This window comes from Protopterus annectens, chromosome 10.part0 (genome assembly GCF_019279795.1).
Source record: "Protopterus annectens isolate FY-2018-M chromosome 10.part0, PAN1.0, whole genome shotgun sequence".
NCBI lineage: Eukaryota > Metazoa > Chordata > Ceratodontiformes > Protopteridae > Protopterus > Protopterus annectens.
The window spans coordinates 763,434,530-763,456,680 of record NC_056744.1 but is presented as its reverse complement, the minus strand read 5'-3'; the positions used below and the strand labels follow the sequence as shown (position 1 = coordinate 763,456,680).

General features: G+C 36.7%; 1 protein-coding gene across 10 annotated transcripts in view; it reads right to left on the bottom strand.

Moving 5' to 3' along the window:
- Positions 1 to 22,151, bottom strand: part of SGIP1 (SH3GL interacting endocytic adaptor 1) — a 1,172,197-nt gene that overhangs the window by 355,169 nt on the left and 794,877 nt on the right. For 4 of the 10 annotated variants that reach the window (XM_044085576.1, XM_044085581.1, XM_044085577.1 and 1 more), the window contains 2 exons: positions 12,576 to 12,702; positions 10,685 to 10,744 (listed from right to left, as the gene is read on the bottom strand). In XM_044085576.1, coding sequence (XP_043941511.1) covers positions 10,685 to 10,744; positions 12,576 to 12,702 — 187 coding nt within the window. Of the gene's footprint in view, positions 1 to 10,684; positions 10,745 to 11,545; positions 11,606 to 12,575; positions 12,703 to 22,151 lie in introns of all 10 variants that reach the window. The other 6 variants (XM_044085575.1, XM_044085578.1, XM_044085584.1 and 3 more) reach the window with 2 other exon arrangements.

Genomic DNA, 22,151 nt, shown 5'->3' with positions numbered 1-22,151 from the left:
AGCTACCTGTCCTGCCACCGCAGTGCAGGCCACAAACCTTCCTCATGTCTGATTATGTAGCCCGGGCAGGTATGACCCTAACCCTGAGCAGTATCCTTCCTTCACCAAGAATGATGCCACAATATAGAGACAAGATGATCAGCTTTAACAATTGGCTTAATGTCTGGTGTCATTCAAAGGGGATCCAGTGTCTGTCTGCCTGGGATGACATGCTTGACAAGCCACGCTGCTTCGCAAGGGACGGCTTGCACCTGTCACCCCTGGGATTCCGGATATTGGCTAAGGCTCTTGCCACCCCATAGTGCCTTTTTAGGCAAGGCTCAAATTCTAAACCTACCACCCTAGAAAACAAAATGGGAAGAAACTGAGGGTAATGCTGCTCAATGCCAGAAGTCTAAATCTCAAAATGCACGCACTCAGGCCCTTCTCAGTATGGAGAACATCGATGTCTGTGCTGTAACTGAAACCTGGTTCAAGGCTCCTGAGAGCACCCCAGCACTATTAGGTTTTACCTCATATCATGCTCCGGCCCCAAAACCCAGACCACACCACAAAAGGAGGGGTGTATCCATATTCATAATACCCACACCTCCAGGTTGGTGGCAACGCAAGCTTCGAAACCATCCAGGTGCAACTAACCATAGGCAAAACTGCTCTACAAATTGTAGCATGCTACAGGCCACCCTCTCAAACTCAGGAACCCCACACAGCCTTCCTGAAGACACTGGAGGGTATAAATGTATCTCCAAACACCATCATATTGGGTGACTTCAACTACCCGAATATAGACTGGGAACATTACTCAAGCCCTAACTTTCTAGCCCAACGGTTCCTGGAGTTCATAAATTCAAATGCCATGGAACAGCTAGTCACTGTTCCCACGAGAGGAGAAAATATACTAGATCTCATTGTCACAAACATGGGGACAAAATGCTCCACACGAAGTATATCCCTCATTGGTGAGATCTGATCATAAACTAATCTCACTGGAAATCCACATCCCGCCCCCACCCCAAACAAAAGACCATAGTGAAGAACTTCTCTAAAGCAAACTTCACACTACTCAAGACTGGTGTGGTATCCTTCAAGGCCCCTGAGCCAGTGGAAACCACAACCCAAGCTGCAGAAGCCCTTACAAATGCCTTCTATGAACACCTCCAGGACTGCATGGATCAGGCAATCCCAAATAAAACCAAGACTCTTTCCACAAAGGGCAAACATCCAGTCTGGTGGACCCCAGCCATTAACAAACTTTACAATAAGAGGAGAAAGCTATTACATGATAGAACAAAATCCATAAAAGGATAGTCACCCTGATCATTATTAGTAAAAAAATACGAGCACTCATAAAATCAACTAAGGCCAATTTTGTGAGAAAAATTGCCATGAATTCAAAGGACAATCATAAGGCCTTTTTCAGCTATGTTAGGAACCTGGGTGGAAACTCCCAGATATGCTCAGAATTAGTCCAAAATGATATAAAAATCACTGAACCCACAGACATTGCCAACATACTGGCAGACAGGTTCAGTGCAAACTTCACCCACCTCTCCCCCCCTAAAGGAGAGATAACTATCCCAGCCGAGTGTAGCCTCCCAGACATCTCAAATGCACAGGTGAAAGCTGCTCTCTAAAGCTAAAAACACAGCATCACTGGGACTGGATGGTGTCCCCGGCTGTGTGCTACAGCTAAATGAGGAATTAAACCCACACATAAGGCAGCTGTTTAATCTCAGCCTTACCACAGGATACGTGCCAAAGGAGTGGAGTATGGCAACTGTGGTCCCACTCCACAAAGGCGGCGCCTCTACGGACCCTGGTAATTACCGCCCCATAAGCTTAACAAGTCTAGTCTGCAAAGCTATGGAGAGGATCATAATGGAGCTCATAAACAAAGATATAGGGGACTTGCAGACATTGGACCCGACCCAGTTTGGCTTTGTCAAGGGAAGATCATGCCTTTTGAACTTGGTCGACTTCTTCGAAACAGTCACCAAGGCCATTGATGAGGGAAAGGCAGTCCATACAGCCTACCTTGACCTTGCAAAGGCTTTCGACACAATACCCCACTCGGTATTGTAAAAACTACCAGCTTAAATGTAAACCCATATGTCACAAGATGGGTTGCAAACTGGCTTAAGGACAGAACCCACAGGGTTAGAGTTGCTGGCGCTGTGTCAGACTCCAAGCCGGTCACAAGTGGTGTCCCACAGGGCTCGGTCCTTGGCCCCCTATTGTTTGGCATCTACTTCTCAAGTACAGGCCAACATGGGAGGACTTTGGCTGACAAAGTTTGCAGACGACTGCAAACTGGGCGCCATAGTGGAAAGTGCATCGGACATGGGTATCCTTCAGAAGGGACTCACAGAAACAGATAGCTGGTGCCAGAGCCATGGCCTGAAGTTAAACGCCAAAAAATGTATAGTCATACCCTTCGGGAAAAACAAGGTAACCCCAAGCTACCATATAGGTGGCAATCCACTAAGCACAGAAGAGGTTATCAGGGACCTGGGGACCCAGGTTGACAGTGGCCTTTCTTTTGACACTCACATTGCTAAAGTGGTTAGAAAGACCTTCTACATTGCACACCTGATCATGAAGGGATTCACATCCAGATCTAGTGAGGTCATTGTTCCCCTGTACTCTTCACTTATCAGACCAATGATCGAGTACAATGCCCCATTCGGGATGTATCTCACCCGACATCTGCAGCAATTGGAGAGACCCCAAAAGTTCCTCACCAAAAGGATAAAGGGACTCCAAAATCTGTCATATGCTGCCAGATTGAAGAAACTCCAGCTCTATTCAGTCGCATACCATCTGCTCAGAGGTGACATGTGCCTGACATACAAGGCCATGTCCAACCCGAATTAATGGACATGCTCCACCTCAAAAATCCAAATCCACCAAAACCACTAGAGCAAGCGACTTAAACCTTAGCGGATATAAATAGGGCGTGCTGGAGGGATAGATTTATCACTCAGAGACTCCCTATGCTGTGGAATAAAATCCCGGTCCATGTGAGGCAGAGCACCTCGCTGACTCTGTTCAAGAGAAATCTAGACCTGTGGATGGGAGATCGTAGGTTTACCCCGGGAATCATCTCTGTGTCACTGCTGGACAGAGGCACAACAAACTAATGGGCACAGTATTTTTTCATATAAGGGGTGGCGTAAGCCACAAAAATTTGGGCTAGGCTTATAAATGCCTTAGGGCAGATAGCCTAGTATAAACCTATGAACCTATGAACCTATAAAACAACTGGTCTGAAGCCCAAGTGCTTAATCCAAAAGACTTAGAAATGATAGCTACACTTTAATCAAGTTACTACAAGCAGTAATAAATACAACTGAATACTTTAAAGAATGCCTGGATTAGTGCTCAAGTTATACAAACAAAGCTAGATTCAGCAGGCCTGGATCTAGTCTATGCTACAGCAAACAAGGTGTACCAATTTCAGTAAGAAGGAGTTCAAATATGCAGGCACTATAAGCCTTTAACCTGAAATTCCCAGCTCAGAAGGACAGAGTCCAGCCTCTCCTCCCACAAGAGTGCAGAACACAAACCCTCTTAATGTAAAATAACTGGCCTCAAGCCCAAGTGCTTAAACCAGAATTAATACACTTTTAGAATAACAGACACTGAGCCCTCAATCAGCAGTTCCCAACTTAGAAGGATGTAAGCTACCTGTTCTGCCACTACAGTGCAGACCACAAACCTTCTTAATGTAAAACTGGTCTGAAGCCCAGGTGCTTAAACTAAAAGGCTTAGAATGTGTTACACCAAGCAGTAATAAATACAATTGAGTACTTTTAAGATGACACAAAAGCAAAATAAAGTAGGAAAAAACACAAATACAGTAAAAGCAGATACATTTTTTTTTGTGGAAAGAGAGAAAGGAAAGAGAGAAAGGAGTAGCAGAAACTAAGCTGATTGGCCTTCTCAAATGCTCTCCCTGTACTGGGTAGAATGAGGTAATGACACTAGACTGGGAGGAGGGTCCCAGATCAAATTTACACTAGGGGCGGGCAACTGCAAAGCCAGCAACTATAAAAAACACTATACCAACAGGGAGGAAGGGCGGGAAAAAAACTGCAGAAATGTTACTCACAGCTGAAAAGCAGCAGTGAGCCTTTAAATGAAAGTTTTAAACAGCTAAAGGAGCCACTAGAAAAAAGAGTTTAACTGCAACAAGTTATCATAAACAAACAACCCAACAGATGCTTAATAAGAGTGGACAATTTCCAGTTAAGAGTGGGCAATTTCCAGTTAATACCTCACACACAGTGAAACTAGCTAGAAAAAATACACAGTACACAAAGTGCTATAAACAACAAAGAAATAAAGAACAAAATAAACAAAAAACAGGTTATATATTATAGCTCCGAGTTTGCTGAGTGTCCTTCCTTCGATTAGCTCACTGTAAAATGGCAGAACACTCACAACTGAGCTTCTTAGGTAACAGAAAGTTGAAACCTGAGACAGCTTTTAAGAAAGAAATCTCAAAAGAGCCAATGAAGTCCTTAGTCTAAGCTGTAGTCCAGGAGACCTCAGTCAGCCAATGACCTCAAACAATTCTCTCTCATTGAAATGCCTGATGGCTTTGGCTAAAACAAGATGTCCCTGAATTATGTGCTCAGACACACAGCCTCCACAAACACTAGGCCCAAATACAAGCCTGAATATGGAAATGCTACAAATATCCCCACTACTTAGAACAAACTGCAGAAATGTTACTCACAGCTGAAAAGCAGCAGTGAGCCTTTAAATGAAAGTTTTAAACAGCTAAAGGAGCCACTAGAAAAAAGAGTTTAACTGCAACAAGTTATCATAAACAAACAACCCAACAGATGCTTAATAAGAGTGGACAATTTCCAGTTAAGAGTGGGCAATTTCCAGTTAATACCTCTCACACAGTGAAACTAGCTAGAAAAAATACACAGTACACAAAGTGCTATAAACAACAAAGAAATAAAGAACAAAATAAACAAAAAACAGGATACTTAATGTTATATATTATAGCTCTGAGTTTGCTGAGTGTCCTTCCTTCGATTAGCTCACTGTAAAATGGCAGAACACTCACAACTGAGCTTCTTAGGTAACAGAAAGTTGAAACCTGAGACAGCTTTTAAGAAAGAAATCTCAAAAGAGCCAATGAGGTACTTAGTCTAAGCTGTAGTCCAGGATACCTCAGTCAGCCAATGACCTCAAACAATTCTCTCTCACTGAAATGCCTGATGGCTTTGGCTAAAACAAGATGTCCCTGAATTATGTGCTCAGACACACAGCCTCCACAAACACTAGGCCCAAATACAAGCCTGAATATGGAAATGCTACAAATATCCCCACTGCTTAGAACAAACTGCAGAAATGTTACTCACAGCTGAAAAGCAGCAGTGAGTCTTTAAATTAAAGTTTTAAACAGCTAAAGGAGCCATTAGCAAAAAGAGTTTAACTGCAACAAGTTATCATAAACAAACAACCCAACAGATGCTTAATAAGAGTGGACAATTTCCAGTTAATACCTCACACACAGTGAAACTAGCTAGAAAAATACACAGTACACAAAGTGCTATAAACAACAAAGAAATAAAGAACAAAATAAACAAAAACAGGATACTTAATGTTATATATTATAGCTCCGAGTTTGCTGAGTGTCCTTCCTTCGATTAGCTCACTGTAAAATGGCAGAACACTCACAACTGAGCTTCTTAGGTAACAGAAAGTTGAAACCTGAGACAGCTTTTAAGAAAGAAATCTCAAAAGAACCAATGAGGTGCTTAGTCTAAGCTGTAGTCCAGGAGACCTCAGTCAGCCAATGACCTCAAACAATTCTCTCTCACTGAAATGCCTGATGGCTTTGGCTAAAACAAGATGTCCCTGAATTATGTGCTTAGACACACAGCCTCCACAAACACTAGGCCCAAATACAAGCCTGAATATGGAAATGCTACAAATATCCCCACTAATTAGAACAAACTGCAGAAATGTTACTCACAGCTGAACAGCAGCAGTGAGCCTTTAAATGAAAGTTTTAAACAGCTAAAGGAGCCATTAGAAAAAAGAGTTTAACTGCAACAAGTTATCATAAACAAACAACCCAACAGATGCTTAATAAGAGTGGACAATTTCCAGTTAATACCTCACACACAGTGAATCTAGCTAGAAAAAATACACAGTACACAAAGTGCTATAAACAACAAAGAAATAAAGAACAAAATATAGCTCTTTTACCTTATAAGGAAAAAAGAACTCTTCTAAAAATCAACTAATCAAAATGTTACAATCATGCAATTATAATTGGCCACTTTTTCTTACAGCCTTCCAAGTTTTGGTTCTAGACCCTTCCCTAGTTTTTGAGGGCAAATTGTTTTTACTGAACTTTTTCAGCTTCTCTGTCATTTTCTTAATTTTACTAATTAGGCAATTGATAATTCCCTCCCCTACTTGACTATTTTAAATTTCTAAGACCAAGGTTTGTAGGACATTTCTAACATGTTTCATGTGAAGGCCTTTAAGAGATTATAAGAGACATTCTATCATGCTTTTTGTACATTGCGGATATTCCTAAACAGCTAATCATGCAACCTCAAACCTGAAATCAGGATAAGTCTTTATAAAAGTCAGTGGCTATCATTTACATAGAATATTTCAAATGTGTACAGCAAGACAACTCATTGTCATTCATGGCAATCACAATTTATTGGGCCTTTCCTCTCTAACAAAATGAACTTATTTGTCTGGTATTCTAACATGTCAAAAATTGCATGCAGTCATTGAAGGGAGGGATATCTAGCTACATCTTGTTAGCATGTCCTCTTTCTGAGGTTCCTTCAGGTTGAATGTTTTGTCTAGATTATGAAAATTACACATGTGTAGTAAAGTAATGTTGGTTGCGACCTTCCCCAAATACATGGTTATAATAAGCATGTATGAATTTTTAAAATGTTACATTTATTGAATTATACAGATATTCATTTCAGAAGTGCTTCACTTGTATGTTTTCCAAGAAGCTTCTAAGATCAAACATATTTGCAATTTGATGGTCAGCTTCTGCTTTTTTCAGTTTCTTTACTGTCCTTATGGCCCCAAAAAATCACAGAGATCTCTTGTTTTTCTCACCTCTGTCATCCCACCTTAACAGCTCCAAGTTTCTCATTTCCTTACAGAAACATTGCTTTGAGATGGTAAGATTTTGTGATGGGGATGTATAACTGTCTCAGCTACAGATCACTACTTTTTTACGTATTTAGTATCTGATCACACATGTGCATTGGCCATGGCAATCTTATGGATTTTCTCTACATGAGGACACTTGTTTGCATGCCATATTCCAACCTTCATTAGAATTCAGTTCATCATATATCTTCCAGTAAAAGGGGGGGAGTCATCAGAGGGCTGTCAGCATTATCTCTTTCTAGCTCTAATTTGCATGGGATCATTATCAAAGCTGGGTTGGGTGACATAGTTAAGCATCCTGTCTATATCATAGCAGGACTACTTACTGGATAGCTATCCTGATAAATAAAGTCTCTACCTGTAAAAACATCTGTTTCTCAAAGCAACTCTAATATGAAAGAACAATTCAAAATAAAGTTTGTTCCTTGTAATCTAGAGTTTCACATTTATTTTGCAGTTTACACCATTTGTTCATACTAGCTCATGTAGTTTTGTTTTCTGTTTTATTTTGTTTTATTGATCATACTTCCTTATAGTTAAAATATTATGTTTTAGATTAGGATTACATGCTGAATAACAGGCCAGCCAACTTACCTGTTTAACACATAAACATGTAAGTAAAGGTTATTCTTACATGTACTGCATCCTTACTGAAAAAAAAAAGATCTATTTGGACCAGTTTTCTTACCTGGTCAACAAAAGAAGTACTGAATAAATGAAAAAAAGTAAATAATTAATTAATATTTTTATAAAGTGGATAACCTGTAATATTTTTGACAACCAAATGGAGTCACATTAACCTCGATGAAATAATTACGTTTATCTGTCTAATGACAGACATTTCAGAATCTGTTTAGTAATGCTCATTGAAGGCTTTATGAATGGTGAGTGGGCTTGTACAGTGGCAGACCTTACTTAACCAGAGTCATACATTACAGGTATCACATTAGCTTGTAAGCCAAAGGTTCATTTGCAGCACCTGGATAAAATCTATAGTCTTCTTAAATTACTGTATGTGGTCTAATCTGGAGGATTGCTTTGTAGTTATGACTCAGCTTTGTCCAGGTATTTGGCTCTGTTGTGCAATATGGAACTGTATAAATATGAATTAAGAATAAGGTAGCTGAATCAAACCAGTAAAAAATTACTGTCACAGAGTTAGAGCTGTGCATCATAGAAAACAGTGCATATTTTTAAAACCTATACTAGTTTTTGCTTAATTTAAATTTTTTTTTTAAATACAAAGTCAGATTGATCTTAGAGTGAAAGATCTGGTATTTAAACAAAGTAAAAAAGGCTATTATTTTTGCTATCACCCGTTCAGTATTTAGCACATTATTATACTTCACATTTGGTAAAAATTATATTCATTGCAATGCTTTTGACCACACTTAATTTGGCCACCCATGATTTGAGGCACACTAGTCCTGCACAACACACACCTATTGCAATATTAATTCTAATGCAGAATCTTGTTACACAAGCTAGTGCTTACTTTAAACTCATAATGGAAAACAAGATTCTGTGCGGGCTACTTCTTTACGTGAAGATATTATTGTTAATATGCATTTAGAAGTAATGAAGTGTATTGCCTATTACTCAGGTTTTCTAGATTACTAGGAACTTACTATATTTAAAGGAAGACTGTGTGTTGGTATAATGGTTAAGGTATTTACCTCATAGACACAAGGTACAGGGTTTAATTCTCTTTGAAGGGGAAATGGGCTAGGCTTAAAATGGTCCTCAAGGACAGCTAGTCTAGTACTATGAACCTATAAAGGAAGGACTGATACCCTGAAAAGAAAAGGGTGTGGGCATCCTAATCAAATATTAAACTTACAGATTATGCTTATGCAATAAGTAGGCAGTAACTGTTAGTTACCCTGGAGTATCTCTTCCTGCAGGGTGTACCGGCAAGATAAAGCATTTCTGTGTGAGATCCTTCACTTAAGGCAAGTATGCAGATTTATGTGACGTTATTTTGATCACTAGAGACAAGAATGGCAGACAAGCAACTGGAATTGAACTGACTCTCTCTGGTGTGGCTTTATGTCCATTGTCTCTGTTTTCACATAGTGCTGGTCAGAATAAATTAATTAAACAGATAGTACTTCTATATTGTTCCCTAAAAGAGATGTATCACCGTTTGCACTCTTTGCCAGAAATCAAGTCCTTCCTTATGGTGACAGAATTGTTCAAATAGACTTCTTCTTTTGCCATAAACTATTCTCAGGGCAGCATGGTAATGCATCAGTTAGTTTTCCTGACTGAAAAATGTCTGTATTGTGTGTGTGTGTGTGTGTGTGTGTGTGTGTGTGTGTGTGTGTGTGTGTGTGTGTGTGTGTGTGTGTGTGTGTGTGTGCCTTTCTTTGCATCTCTTTTTGTATTTGTGTATGTGATTGCATAAATCTGCATGGCTGTTCTGTGATGGAACTGCTGTTTTTTCTAGGACAGATTCACTGCATTATCCCCAGTGAGTTCTGGGATAGTAGCTTTGATGCAACCCTGAATATGATAAATTAGGTACTGGAAAATGAATGACTGAATGAATGAATGAATGAGTGAATGAATGAATGAGAGAATTAATTAATTTTTCTTACAAAAACCCTCATTAGTACCATACATTTATCCAAAATCCCCATTTATTTTCCTTAGACATTACCACTCAGTATCCCTTATTTTGGAACTCTATCTTGTCTTTATTTTTTATTTCACAGATTTCCAGGGAAATAAACTAAGTGGAATACATGTATGGGTAACATTTTTTTTTGTGTTTGGTGTTGGTGTTATCTTGTAAAAGGACAGACAAACATGTTTGTTTCTTATATGAGGAGATTAGAATAGACCCCTCCTCATAATGCACCTAGGTGCCAACAGCATGCTGACATTTAGGTCATGTCCTGGCCTATATCTCTGACACAGAGCACAACATAATGTCTGAAGTGCTCGGTTACCATGCACTAGAAAGCAAATAGAGAAATAATTATGTTTCTGCAGGCATATCTAGTTAATATAAACAGAAAATTTTAATTAGTGCAGTTCTTGATATACATACAATGGCACTATAAGCCATCATTCTAAATGCTGCTATGTTTACAATGATCTGTCTTTTGACAACAAAAAGGTGTATTTTAAAATCTGTCACAGCATCAGCACTCAAATATTATCAAAAAAGGAAACTACAATCTGTTTGACAGAGACAAGTTCTTTCTAAATAATTTTATTCAGTTTCAGTATTTTAGCAAGATGTAACTCAACTGTCATAGCTATGTCAGAAAATAAAAGGAATATTTGCATCTACACATGCAGTGTGCTTACTGGAGATAAAGCACAAATCACGACGATTGGTATAACCAGATCATCAAAATCTTCTACTATTTCTTACTGTTAACTAATTGAACTGATGTGTTACTAATTCAGTTTGGGTAATTTAAAAGCTAGAGAGCTAATCTTTCCTGTACTGAAAGACAGATTGCATATGCTGTATGGCTATGCATTGACTTACCTTCGAAAGTTAAATAAAACTTTCCTCTGTCAAACCATACGAGGGAAGGCTGTTCACTCTCTGTGTGGTCAGGAGATGAAGCAGGACAGGAAAGGTTAAGGAGAGGAAAAGAGAAGGACACAGTATGAGTTACACAACAGGTCACTATTCCTAATAGGGATCAGGGATATAAGGCACTGCAAGCCATTAATATGCAGGGTAATGAACTGCGATACATACATAGACTGCCATGTACTGTTTATGAGATCAGTCAAATGTAAGCCATAACAGCATAAAGAGATAGATACAAATATATATTTAGGGTTGTGCAAAGTGTAACTTTGCAGTAATCATCATTTATCCAGTCAGATGATGCAGGCTTATTTCATAGTGATGTGGTACCCGTGTTGTCCTAAGCATTATTAAGAAAATAGCAAACTTCATGCACCAGATTGTAATATGGGCATCCCCAATGAAGCCTTGAATGGCTGTATGTATAGTAAAATATGTGTATGATGTCTGATAGAGCTGAAAGCTGATGGAATGCTTAGAAATGTAAATGCTTCTTAAACGTGTTACTGAATAACTTCACATGAGCATTTGGCATTTATAATCTGTTAACCAATCTTTGATCATTTTATGTTATTTCTGGTTGTTACTTAGTAGCATATGAGCCAGAGAACTTGTATTCTTTTATAGGTGAAACTGTCATGCAATGTACTGCTTGTTATTACAGCTAAGAGTACAGCAACCTGATGAGTTTATGCGTTCTGTATGTGCAGTATATGAATGCTTTTCTTTTGAAACAATACTGGAAATTCTGCAGGCATAATGGCTTGGACTGTGATTAAATGCCTTAATACCTGTAGGTTGGTACAGTACCTGCAGGTGTTTCACAGCGCCTTTCAAACGTAGGCAGTTTGTCAACAAATGCATCATCTTCTGACATCATGGGTAAAAAAAAAAATAAAGCAAAGAAACAGGAAACAAACAAATATGAAAACATAAATTCAAGCCAGATTAAGGAATTCACAGTTGAATGAGATGGCTCATAATTATTTGTGTTACAAGTTATAACAAAGGCCACTGATGTCTAGAATTGATTTATTTTATATCACTGGAGCGGAAATTTTTTTTTTCGAAATGAATGAAGACAGAAGTCTAAAAAACTTTTTTTAAAATAGATTTGAATCTTCTATGCATTTCACAGATGCCTTCACATTTTAAATTGTGCCATAGAATATCAGTCTATTACTAAAACATTTATGGCCCTTTTCATAACTTGCTTGATGATTTTTATGGCTGGTAAAAATCATATTCTGAACATAAATATGGTACAATGATAAAAGCAAAATAATGGAATAAATAAAAAAATAGCAACAACAAGCAAATCTGAAAATTATCAGTATCTATGAAACAAATGAAGCAAATGAACATTGTTAGATTTATAAAACCGGTATATATATACAACTTTTAGGTTAGTGATAAACAACTGCTGAATAAAGCATAGGTCATGATAACCAATACTATAATATGTATCAACATAATAATTCTGAATTCATGAAACTGATTAGTTAAAAAATAAATTGAGTAATACACTAATAATGTATAATAACTGCTCAGTTATTCATTTTGCTTCAAAAATCTGATTGTATAAAAACCTTTATCGCCTCTATTTTTGAATGCAGGTTAATATTTTTATGACTTAGTTGTACATTACATGCTGTGCAACTGCTCTGACTATTATGTCATCATCTGTAATATGGTCACATGTTTTCCTATTACTATGGCGATCTGTTCACGATACAACAATTACCATTCATACTCTTTTGACTGAAGGCACAGTAGCATGCAAAACCCTTTGATGAGCAGTTGATGAAGTGAAGATAATTTTAGAATAAATGCATTTTACCAACAGTGGGAGTGGTGGCAGCACTCAAGGAATTGGTTGAGGAGATAGAAGAAGTACTTTCAGCACGAGCTAGAGGTGCAACGGGTGGCGGACTGGATGAGTGAACAGGAGGACTGAAAGGTCTTGGCTAAGAAAATAAAATAAAAAGTAACAGTTTACATTCATACAAATCATCATACTTATGAATTATCGAAAATAGTATATGGCATCAATTTATCCTCTGTTCATGTAATCAGTCTGCTATTTATTCTTTCCTGACACTAAGTGTCATGAACATAAGAAAACAAGAGTTTATTCCTTTCGCACCATTGCCTTTTTTAAAAGTCCTTCTCATGTTTTCCATATTATGACATATATATATATATATATATATATATATATATATATATATATATATATATATATATATATATATATATATATATATATATATATATATATATGTGTGTGTGTGTGCGTGTGTATATTGTACACCCACACACATACACACACACACGCACACACACACACACACACACACACACACACACACACACACACACACACACACACACACACACACACACACACACACACACACACACACACACACACACACACACACACACACACACACACACACACACATACATTCACATATGTATATGAGTCTACTGAATTTGATAAATAGAGCAAAAATTGATGAGCAATAACCTCTGTGCATGCAAAACTAAAACTTAAAAAAAAAAAACAAAAAAATTTTTTTGCAGGAGGAAAACCTCCCTGCATTCTCCATGTGATCTCAAAGCCCCTCACAGCCCCTGCTAATTATATATACTAATGCCAGGACTGGACAATACTGGGGAAAAGGCGTATTTTCTAACTCCAAAAATATTTCAGTTCTGTACATCTGTTGATCATGTGCTTTGTCAACCAAATTTTGTTGACTAAAAAGATTTTGATCAAACACAGACCAAATTCACATTTCCTACAGACAGATATATATGGGTTACCATCAGTACATTGAATGGCCAAAACATCGAAATCCACTTTATCGACACCTCGGAACATTGACACCCGGAGAGCCGACGATCACCATACAGTAAGGAAGTGTTTGGCCATCCATAACTCCAACTCCTCCAATGAAACAAACACACACATCCTCACACCCCCCCTACATGGGGGGGGATTCACCCCCCACACCCCCTTACTTAATATTCCAACTGCGAGAACACACTACCATGGGGGTACAGGGCAAAGTTTACGGTGATGGCCAAACGGTTCCTTACCATATGGTGATCGTCGGCTTGCCGGGTGTCGATGTTCTGAGGTGTCGATGAAGTGGATTTTGATGTTGTGGCCATTCAATTTACTGACGGTAACCCATATACATATATATATATATATATATATATATATATATACATACATATATATAGACATAGATGTAATATATTTTGGCAGCAAGAGTAAGTGAATTAAACTTTCTGCTTTTGTGAGTCTGACAGGAAGTTCACTATAAAAAGTAAAAAAAAAACAGAATATTTCTATTATTTCAACCTCCCATGAAAATAAATAAATAAATAAGTAAATATGCAGGTATTAAATTATTAAAAAATAAAAGTGGTGCTGTGAGTAAGGAAGTATGTGATAAGGAGATTCCCAGTCAATATTACTGCAGGCTGTGTAAGTAGTTCAGTAATCTTAAGTCCCAGATCAGAGAGTCCCGCAGCTCAGCATTGTACCTGGAGAAATATAATATGTGTATAACTTTCTATGCTCAAGGTACACATCTTGTAGACTGTGTGACTCTTCAGATAAAGGCACTTAACAAGACAACGTACTTAACACCTTTAGGAACCTAGTTGGTTAAAACATTCATAAAAAGCACCTCCTGATCTGTCTGCCCATTTATAGCTTAGGCAGTTAGCAGAGATATGAAAATTTCCAAAAACTTAGTTTAGGGATGCAAAATTATACTCTTTCCAAAGGTAAAAAAATAATTTTAAAGAGGCAGAACTTGCTGAAAGCAGTAGCAACATTATTAAAGTTGCTATGAATTTTGAATTGCTACAAAAACTACTTCTTAATGGAAGGGTGTTAAAAACTGTAAACTTTTTAAGTTGTCATTTTTTGTTGTTTAAACATCGATTGAAACATCCACACAGGTTAACATGCACATGTGTTGTAAATGGAGTACTTCCAGATTCTCAAAACTTATGTGCTCGTTTTGTAGCTGATTAACATATTCGCTCAGTGTATAATTTTACCATCTTTGTTAGCTCCATTTAAAATATGCTTGATTTGCATTTTATATTTGTTACTTTGAGGGCATAGTATTTCTGAGAAAGTCCAGTACATTAATTTTGTATTTTCAATGATTGTGCCTTCTTAGGAGCTGTGTAAGAATAACAACATAAGAGCTGTGTGTGTCTTCAGGGGCCTTGCACACACTTGAAATTTTGTTTTTAGAGTTTTGTTCAAATGACTTTTGCAGGAAGTTATCTTGCTTCATGTGTTCACATATTATGTGTGTTTGAGCATATAGTGCAGATGTTGTCCTTTATTTATGTTTAGAGCTGTTTGAGTTTCACATGATAGCAGTGGATTCTTTATGGACATATAAAATATAAAAGTTTTATGTTTGCATCATTTCTAGTTTTTAATAAACATAATTTCTGTATTTTTGTTAATGGCTAGAACCATTAAGACTCATAACAGCAAAACCTGGTAGTCATAACAGTTTGTACATATTTATTGTAAAAGACCCTAAAACTATATTTAATGAAATGTTAAATTTGAACCCTAGGACTCAACACATACAGGTAAAAATAATGAAGTTGCTAAACAGAAAACACTCTTAACAGGTTCAATATGAGTATACCATATACATTCAATAACAAAATACAAATGCTTATTTCATATTCAAAATTAAAAACAAATTGGGAGAAGGTCAACAAAGAAGGTGCTTGAAAAAATTAATGGGCACAGTTTATACAAATTGTTTGCTTTTAAAAAGTGAAAAACATTCTGCAGTTGTAAGGCTACATAATTAAGTAGACTGGAGGTCTTCATTCTTTTTGCACCACATACTGTAATATAAAGGAACTCTTAAGCTCAGAAGAACATTCTTGCAAATATCAAAGACAGAAGCAATACTAACATCATAAATGTTAGTTGTATTCTGACTTAGGAATGGGGTCCATTCCTATTAGGTTATTTGAAACAATAAACATTAGAAGAAGTTAAAAAAGGGAAAAGTGACCCTATAATGTTAATTTTACTCTTAAGTTATTTCAACTTGAAAAGAAGTGGGAATGAATAAGGAACACATGATTTTATAGCACCAGTGCTGTGGAAAAGTGGGGTGCCTTGGTAACTTAGGTGATGGCACATTTATATGGCAGTATGGCATGTCAAGAATAGAAAAACAATTATACTATATTGTTGGGGGTAGATATTTCATGTGGGTAATGTAGAAATAAGAGTTGGACAACTTCTCAGTTTTTCTTAGAAGTCAGAGTTGAAAATGTTTGGTGTTTTAAAAATGTGGACTAAAATTTAAATGTTTCTGTATTGTAAAATTAATTTTTAGGAGTATTTAATTTAGAAGATTTATAATAAAACCAAAGAATAAAACCCAACCTGACTTTTCTTTCTTTCTTTTTTTTTTATTTTTACCATTTTTGTTCCCACTGTCCATTGACCATCATCCCCTCTTGTCCAATCAGCTCATTCATTCCCTATCACTTGGGTGACATTGACCGAGAGGGGCCATCATTTATATGGCCATTGAGGGTAGTTTGAAGGGTTTTTTAGCCCTGTGATTCCCATAGATGCTTTGCTTGTGGAGCTGGGGGAGGACATGCAATGGGCCATCTGTGCTGGCTTGCACACCATTCCACAGGAGACATTGTCAGCAAGCAGCTACACCCCATCCCCTAAAGCATGGGAAGTGAATTTCCTGAACTCTACCTGAGAACTCATACTTCCCTCTGTACCCCCTCTGTACCTGAAATCCTCAGCACAAACCAAGACATGCCCCTTTACTGCTATAAAGGCTGCTAAATGAACACTGGTCAGCTGGGTTATAGTAAGGTCTCCACCCCTCAGTGCCATGCAGCCAGGTTAAACTGTCTTTTAAATCAAACATTTTTGTGATACCTTCAAATATTATCGTGGACTTTGCATAGCACAGTCCATCGTAAAGCTACTGCAAGAGATTTGTTTTGCTCAAATTGAGAAAGCAGTTTGTCAATGAACACAGCAAAGTTTCTCCTAGGGAAATAAGGCTGTGTTATACAGTTCAATATATCAAAAAATGGCCAGCACCAAAAATGAGAATTTTCAATAATTAGTATTTAGTTTATTTTATAAATTCAACATACCAGTTTCGGCAATATGCCTTCCTCAGTGTACCTACAGACAATATAATCTAAGCAACTTTTATAAAGATAGTACACCAATCACATTCATCACCTCATAAATATTCATGAAAACAAAAAGACCAACAACATCCAACTGCTAGCTTTAGATTTATCATCATTGGCAGGATTATTGGGAATAGGAATATGAAAGCTGGATGACATAACATTCTTAACAAAAAAGAACACACATGGATTATCAAACTCGTGGCCTTTTTTCCCCGGGTTTAAATGAGCATTTATAATGCAATTATATGTTGTTGACCCTATGAGTATACAATGTTTATTATCATTTATGGATATAATTTTTATTCATCTTTTTAGGTGAATATTTACTCAAGAGGCATACTGAGTCATGTATTCAGTATGTATCTTTAAATTGGTCTTTTTGTTTTCACGAATATTTATGAGGTGATGAATGTGATTGGTGTAGTGTCTTTATAAAAGTTGCTTAGATTATATTGTCTGTAAGTACACTGAGGAAGGCATATTGCTGAAACCGGTATGTCAAATTTATACAATAAAATAAATACTAATTATTGAGAACTCTCATTTTTTTGGTGCTGGCCATTTTTGATATTTTAAATGTGTTTTGGGCCTTTGCACTTGCTCACTTGCAAATTCCTTTTTGGTTATTTGTGATGTATAGTTCCCCTTATATTTTGTGTCAAGTACAATGGGTGAAGCTCTGATAATAAGAGTACAGGTGGCTAACAGGTATTTTCTTGTAGGAAGGGGTTTTATTACCTCAGTTATAATTTACAAAATGTGTGATTCAGATAGTCATTTAACCAGAATGAGCATACAGCTTACTCCTTAAAAGAAGGACTCATGCATAGTGAGTTTAACTGAATAATAAAATAGTAAAATGACATAAAAGTGCTGAAGAAAATATTGCAATATATTTTATAAACGTATTTACAATGGCATATAAGTTACACAGCTAGTGTCAAAAATAAAAGAAATACCATGCCACATAGTACAAAACAAATGACATGCTGACATGTCATAGTGTGCCTGTTAAGACAACAAATTACATCAAATAGCTTAAGACGTATGATTGGCAGATAAGGATGTCTTGGACTCATTTGTTGGTAAATATCATGTTTCTTATTTTTTAACTTTTTCTATGCAATGGCTGCGATTTTTATAGATGAGGTTAAAGGTAACTGCTGAGAACAGCAAGTGGCATGGGGATGAATTGGGGGGGGGGGGCAGTTAACTTTCAGAAATGTGTATAATGATGCTCAGTTTTGGGAGACAGTTATAATATGCCAGATTTTGTTTATAGTGGTTTTAAGAGTCTTGGTATTCTGATCAGAGTTATAGTAGTTTAAGGGTATGGGATATTTAATGTCTAGGAATGAAAAAACTTTTAATGAGGGGCCCTATGGGGTACAGGAGTTAGTTGATTTGAGATGGGGGGACAGGCTTGCATTTGTTCACTGATAAGATCTGTATGAAGTTTAGATATGAAGTGAAATAAGGTACAGCTGCTCTCCAAAGGTCCCGATTCCAGAAAAGAAACCAAACAATACCGAAAATACAGGACAAGACCACCACTACGATGCACATAAAATTCCAAGGTTTTTATTGTAGACAAAAATGAGCGCTTTCACGTGCCACACACTGCACGCTTCATCAGATTTCATTTACTAATCAAAAGAACAGTCTTTAAATATACTAACCAATTATGCTTAATTGAATTCAGTCAAATAATTCATTTGAATCAAGCAAGTAGTCATGGTGACTATTACAATGCTGTTAGCTCAAACCATACATAGTAACTACTGCTGTCTAAAAATCCTAAATCGTTGTTAAACTAAAATATATTTATACAATGTAATGTATATAACAAAATATATAAACATATATAAATATATGAGTGAAAATGTAAAAATTGGGTATATGTTAGTGTATAGGAATATATATGTATATGTATATAAAAATATCTGTAATATATATGAATAAAAAATCATAAAAAGTTTAGATATGAGAGAGTGGCCAATGGGGGTCAATGTGTTTTGTATGTGTCCTATCTTGTTGCTGTCAAGGTTAAAGATAGCAAGAAGGTTAACATGGCTTAATTTTTGTTTTTCCCCAGAGATCATTGAGGTTGTCCTGATGATGTTTACTTTAAGATGGTTTGAAGAGTCCCACTGACAGAAAGATGTTTAAATTTTGTTAAAAGTTTTCTTGTAGATGTTTCTCAACAGATACAAACTTTCTCAACAAATAAAGTGGTAGGACCTGAGCTGTATAAGGGGTTATTAACAATGCAGGGATTACAGTGGTTATATCATTCATAAATAATAAAAACAGAAAGGGGCATAAATTATATAAAGAGAATGGGGCCTACAATGGAGCCTTGTGGTACTACAGAGATATATGTACCGGAGTTTGACTGAAGGTTACTTTTTGAATAATGACACTTATTCCTTTATGAGAGGCATGTTTAAACTAAGCTACAGATTATCACCAAATCCTATTTTTTAACTTTTGAATCAGGACCAAGTGGTACATACTTTCAAAGTCCTTTTCAGATCTACAAGGATCCCAGCGGTTAGCCAATCCTTTTCCATAGATGAGTATTTTTTTCTGTCAAGCTATAAATGATTATAAGTGTATTATATCCACTTTTGAATCCTTACTGAGCATAAATTAGAAGTCCATATTTTATTTATATAATTGAAATTTTGATTATGTTTTTTTTTTTCAAAACATTTGTAAGCATTAGAATTAGGCCCCAAATCTTGGTTGTCAGATTGGAAAGAGGTTTTATTTATAATTATTACGTCAAGTTTAAACTGCTGGAAAATATATCAGTGACAAAGATGATGATAAAAATATTGGACAGTAGTTGGAAATATTAGAGGCTGCCATGTTAAGAAAGAAGGGGTGATTGGTCTTTTTATCTGTTTTTTTTCAGTTATCTTCCTGCTAGTTTTTTTTTATGGGTGTTGCATTCACTTCCTCCCTCCACCATCATTAGCCACCTCTTTGGTTGACTACTTTTATAATTACCTTACCACACCTCCAGTTGCTAAACATGTCCATCATAATCTATTTCCAAAATCAAACATTCTACCACTCCAAATTCCCCACACACACAGGACACATGACAGTCTTATCAGTCTAGAGCTCTCATCTTTCTTCCCACAGCCTGAATCCACCTGCACTCCAAATGAATACACCATGTACTTGTTTCACTTGCTTCACTTTTCCTTTTCCTAAACCTACCAAATCCCATACCCTTCCCCACTCCGGCACTCATGTGTTCATATAACCAAAATAGTACCACTAACTTCAGACATACGTTGCCTGAATAAAGGTGGTATTATGAAAACATTTTTCCTAATTAGGGTTGGAGATAGTGGTGGGGAAGGGTTAGGATTTATATAAGTTAGTAAGGATTGGCAAAAGGGCATCACCCCCCGCACCACCTTACTAAAGTATGTTATACCTAACAAGGGGAAATAGGCCATTTTCCCCACTGTAGTATGATACTGGAGTTGGTATACATAGTAAGGGGGGAGGTGGGGGTGCATCTCCCCACCTAGATGTGTTTTACATACTATGGTGTGTTTCCGTGCAATTTTGGGCAGGTGTTTACTTGCCCTGGTAAAACTTTCACATTCAGGAAATCAAGGTTTTGATGTAGCTGTCTCGTGAAAATCACGTTGGGTATAGATTCATATATATATATATATATATATATATATATATATATATATATATAGTTTCATGCTAAAATGGTAAAACTACAAAATGTCTAAACACAAAATGTTGAAACCTATTTTATGCAGGGAGCAGCCCCATACCCTTTGCTAATTATGTATACCAACCCCAGGATCACACAACAGTGATGAAAGGGCACATTCCACTTTCAACATTTTGTACTTTAAACATTTTAAACACACACACCTTGTTAATTTCTTAACATTGCCACTCATTTCTGCAATGCCATTCTATGTCTATTACCCCACTCCTGTTTAATAAACCATCACATGCTCTTCCCATTACTATCTTTGCATTCTCTCCACCTATTCATACTCACTGTCCACATCCACCCAAAAATACTCACGTCTTCTTCCCCCAAAATCTACCTATGTCACACAATTCAATTGCCAGTTCACTCTACCTTCTTCTAGCATCCAGCATCAAACACACTAAATTCTTTATAAAACACTCTAAATTTGTCTATAAATTTACCCCATCATCTTCTTGCTTTTAAGTCTATCATATATCTCAACTCAGCACTATCAGATACCTGTCTTCATCACAACACAATACCTGTCTTCATATAATTTCCCAGTGATTTTTCATCTCCCATGCCATCCTAAATACCACAAACATCAAGGGGAAAATAGATATAATAGTCTCCGATCTTACTATACAACATTTTGATCTAATTGTGGTCACATAATCCTAGTTAAAAGATGACCATCCTTACCTACACTTTTCCCAGGCTATGACTATACCTTTGATTCCAGATCATGAAAAAGAAGTAGTGGAGGTACGCTTATTCTATACACATCTCACCTGAAGGTTAGGTATAACATTAGCACAAGTTAATTCATTCTTAGACAGGGGAGAAAACTGGCTACTCAAAGAAATTTCTTTAAAGTATGGCAAACCACTTATTGCTGCTTTTGGATTTTTACCTTCACCTGTTAAGAAAAGTCCACTCCTTCAGTCAAAATATCATCACAAACACAAAAACAATATTTTTCAGAGTGACTTCAATGTCAACATGTTAGGTGCACATAAAAATTAGTTTAATGAATTTCTGATTGACTTCAGCATAATCCATTTCATTCAGGAACATACATCTCCTAATCTCTACTCAGAGAATCTCTTTATAGCAAATGACTGTACCTCTCAACCTTTTAACACAAGAAATCTGAAAAAGGCTAAAATAATGGGGGTGGGCTAAAGGCCACAAATATGGGCAGATTTTAAATATTGCCGTTATAAACTTATAAATTTGTTAGAATAACAGAAGAAGCATTAGCATGCATTTTCTGAAAGCTATGAAGTCTGAAATTCAAATGTATGTCATTATTTAGTGACTTTAGTCCACAATGATTTACCAGAAAACCACATATTTTATGAAGAACAGACCCAAAATATGAAGCAAAAATCTGGACAGATGAAAGGTATGCAGACCACC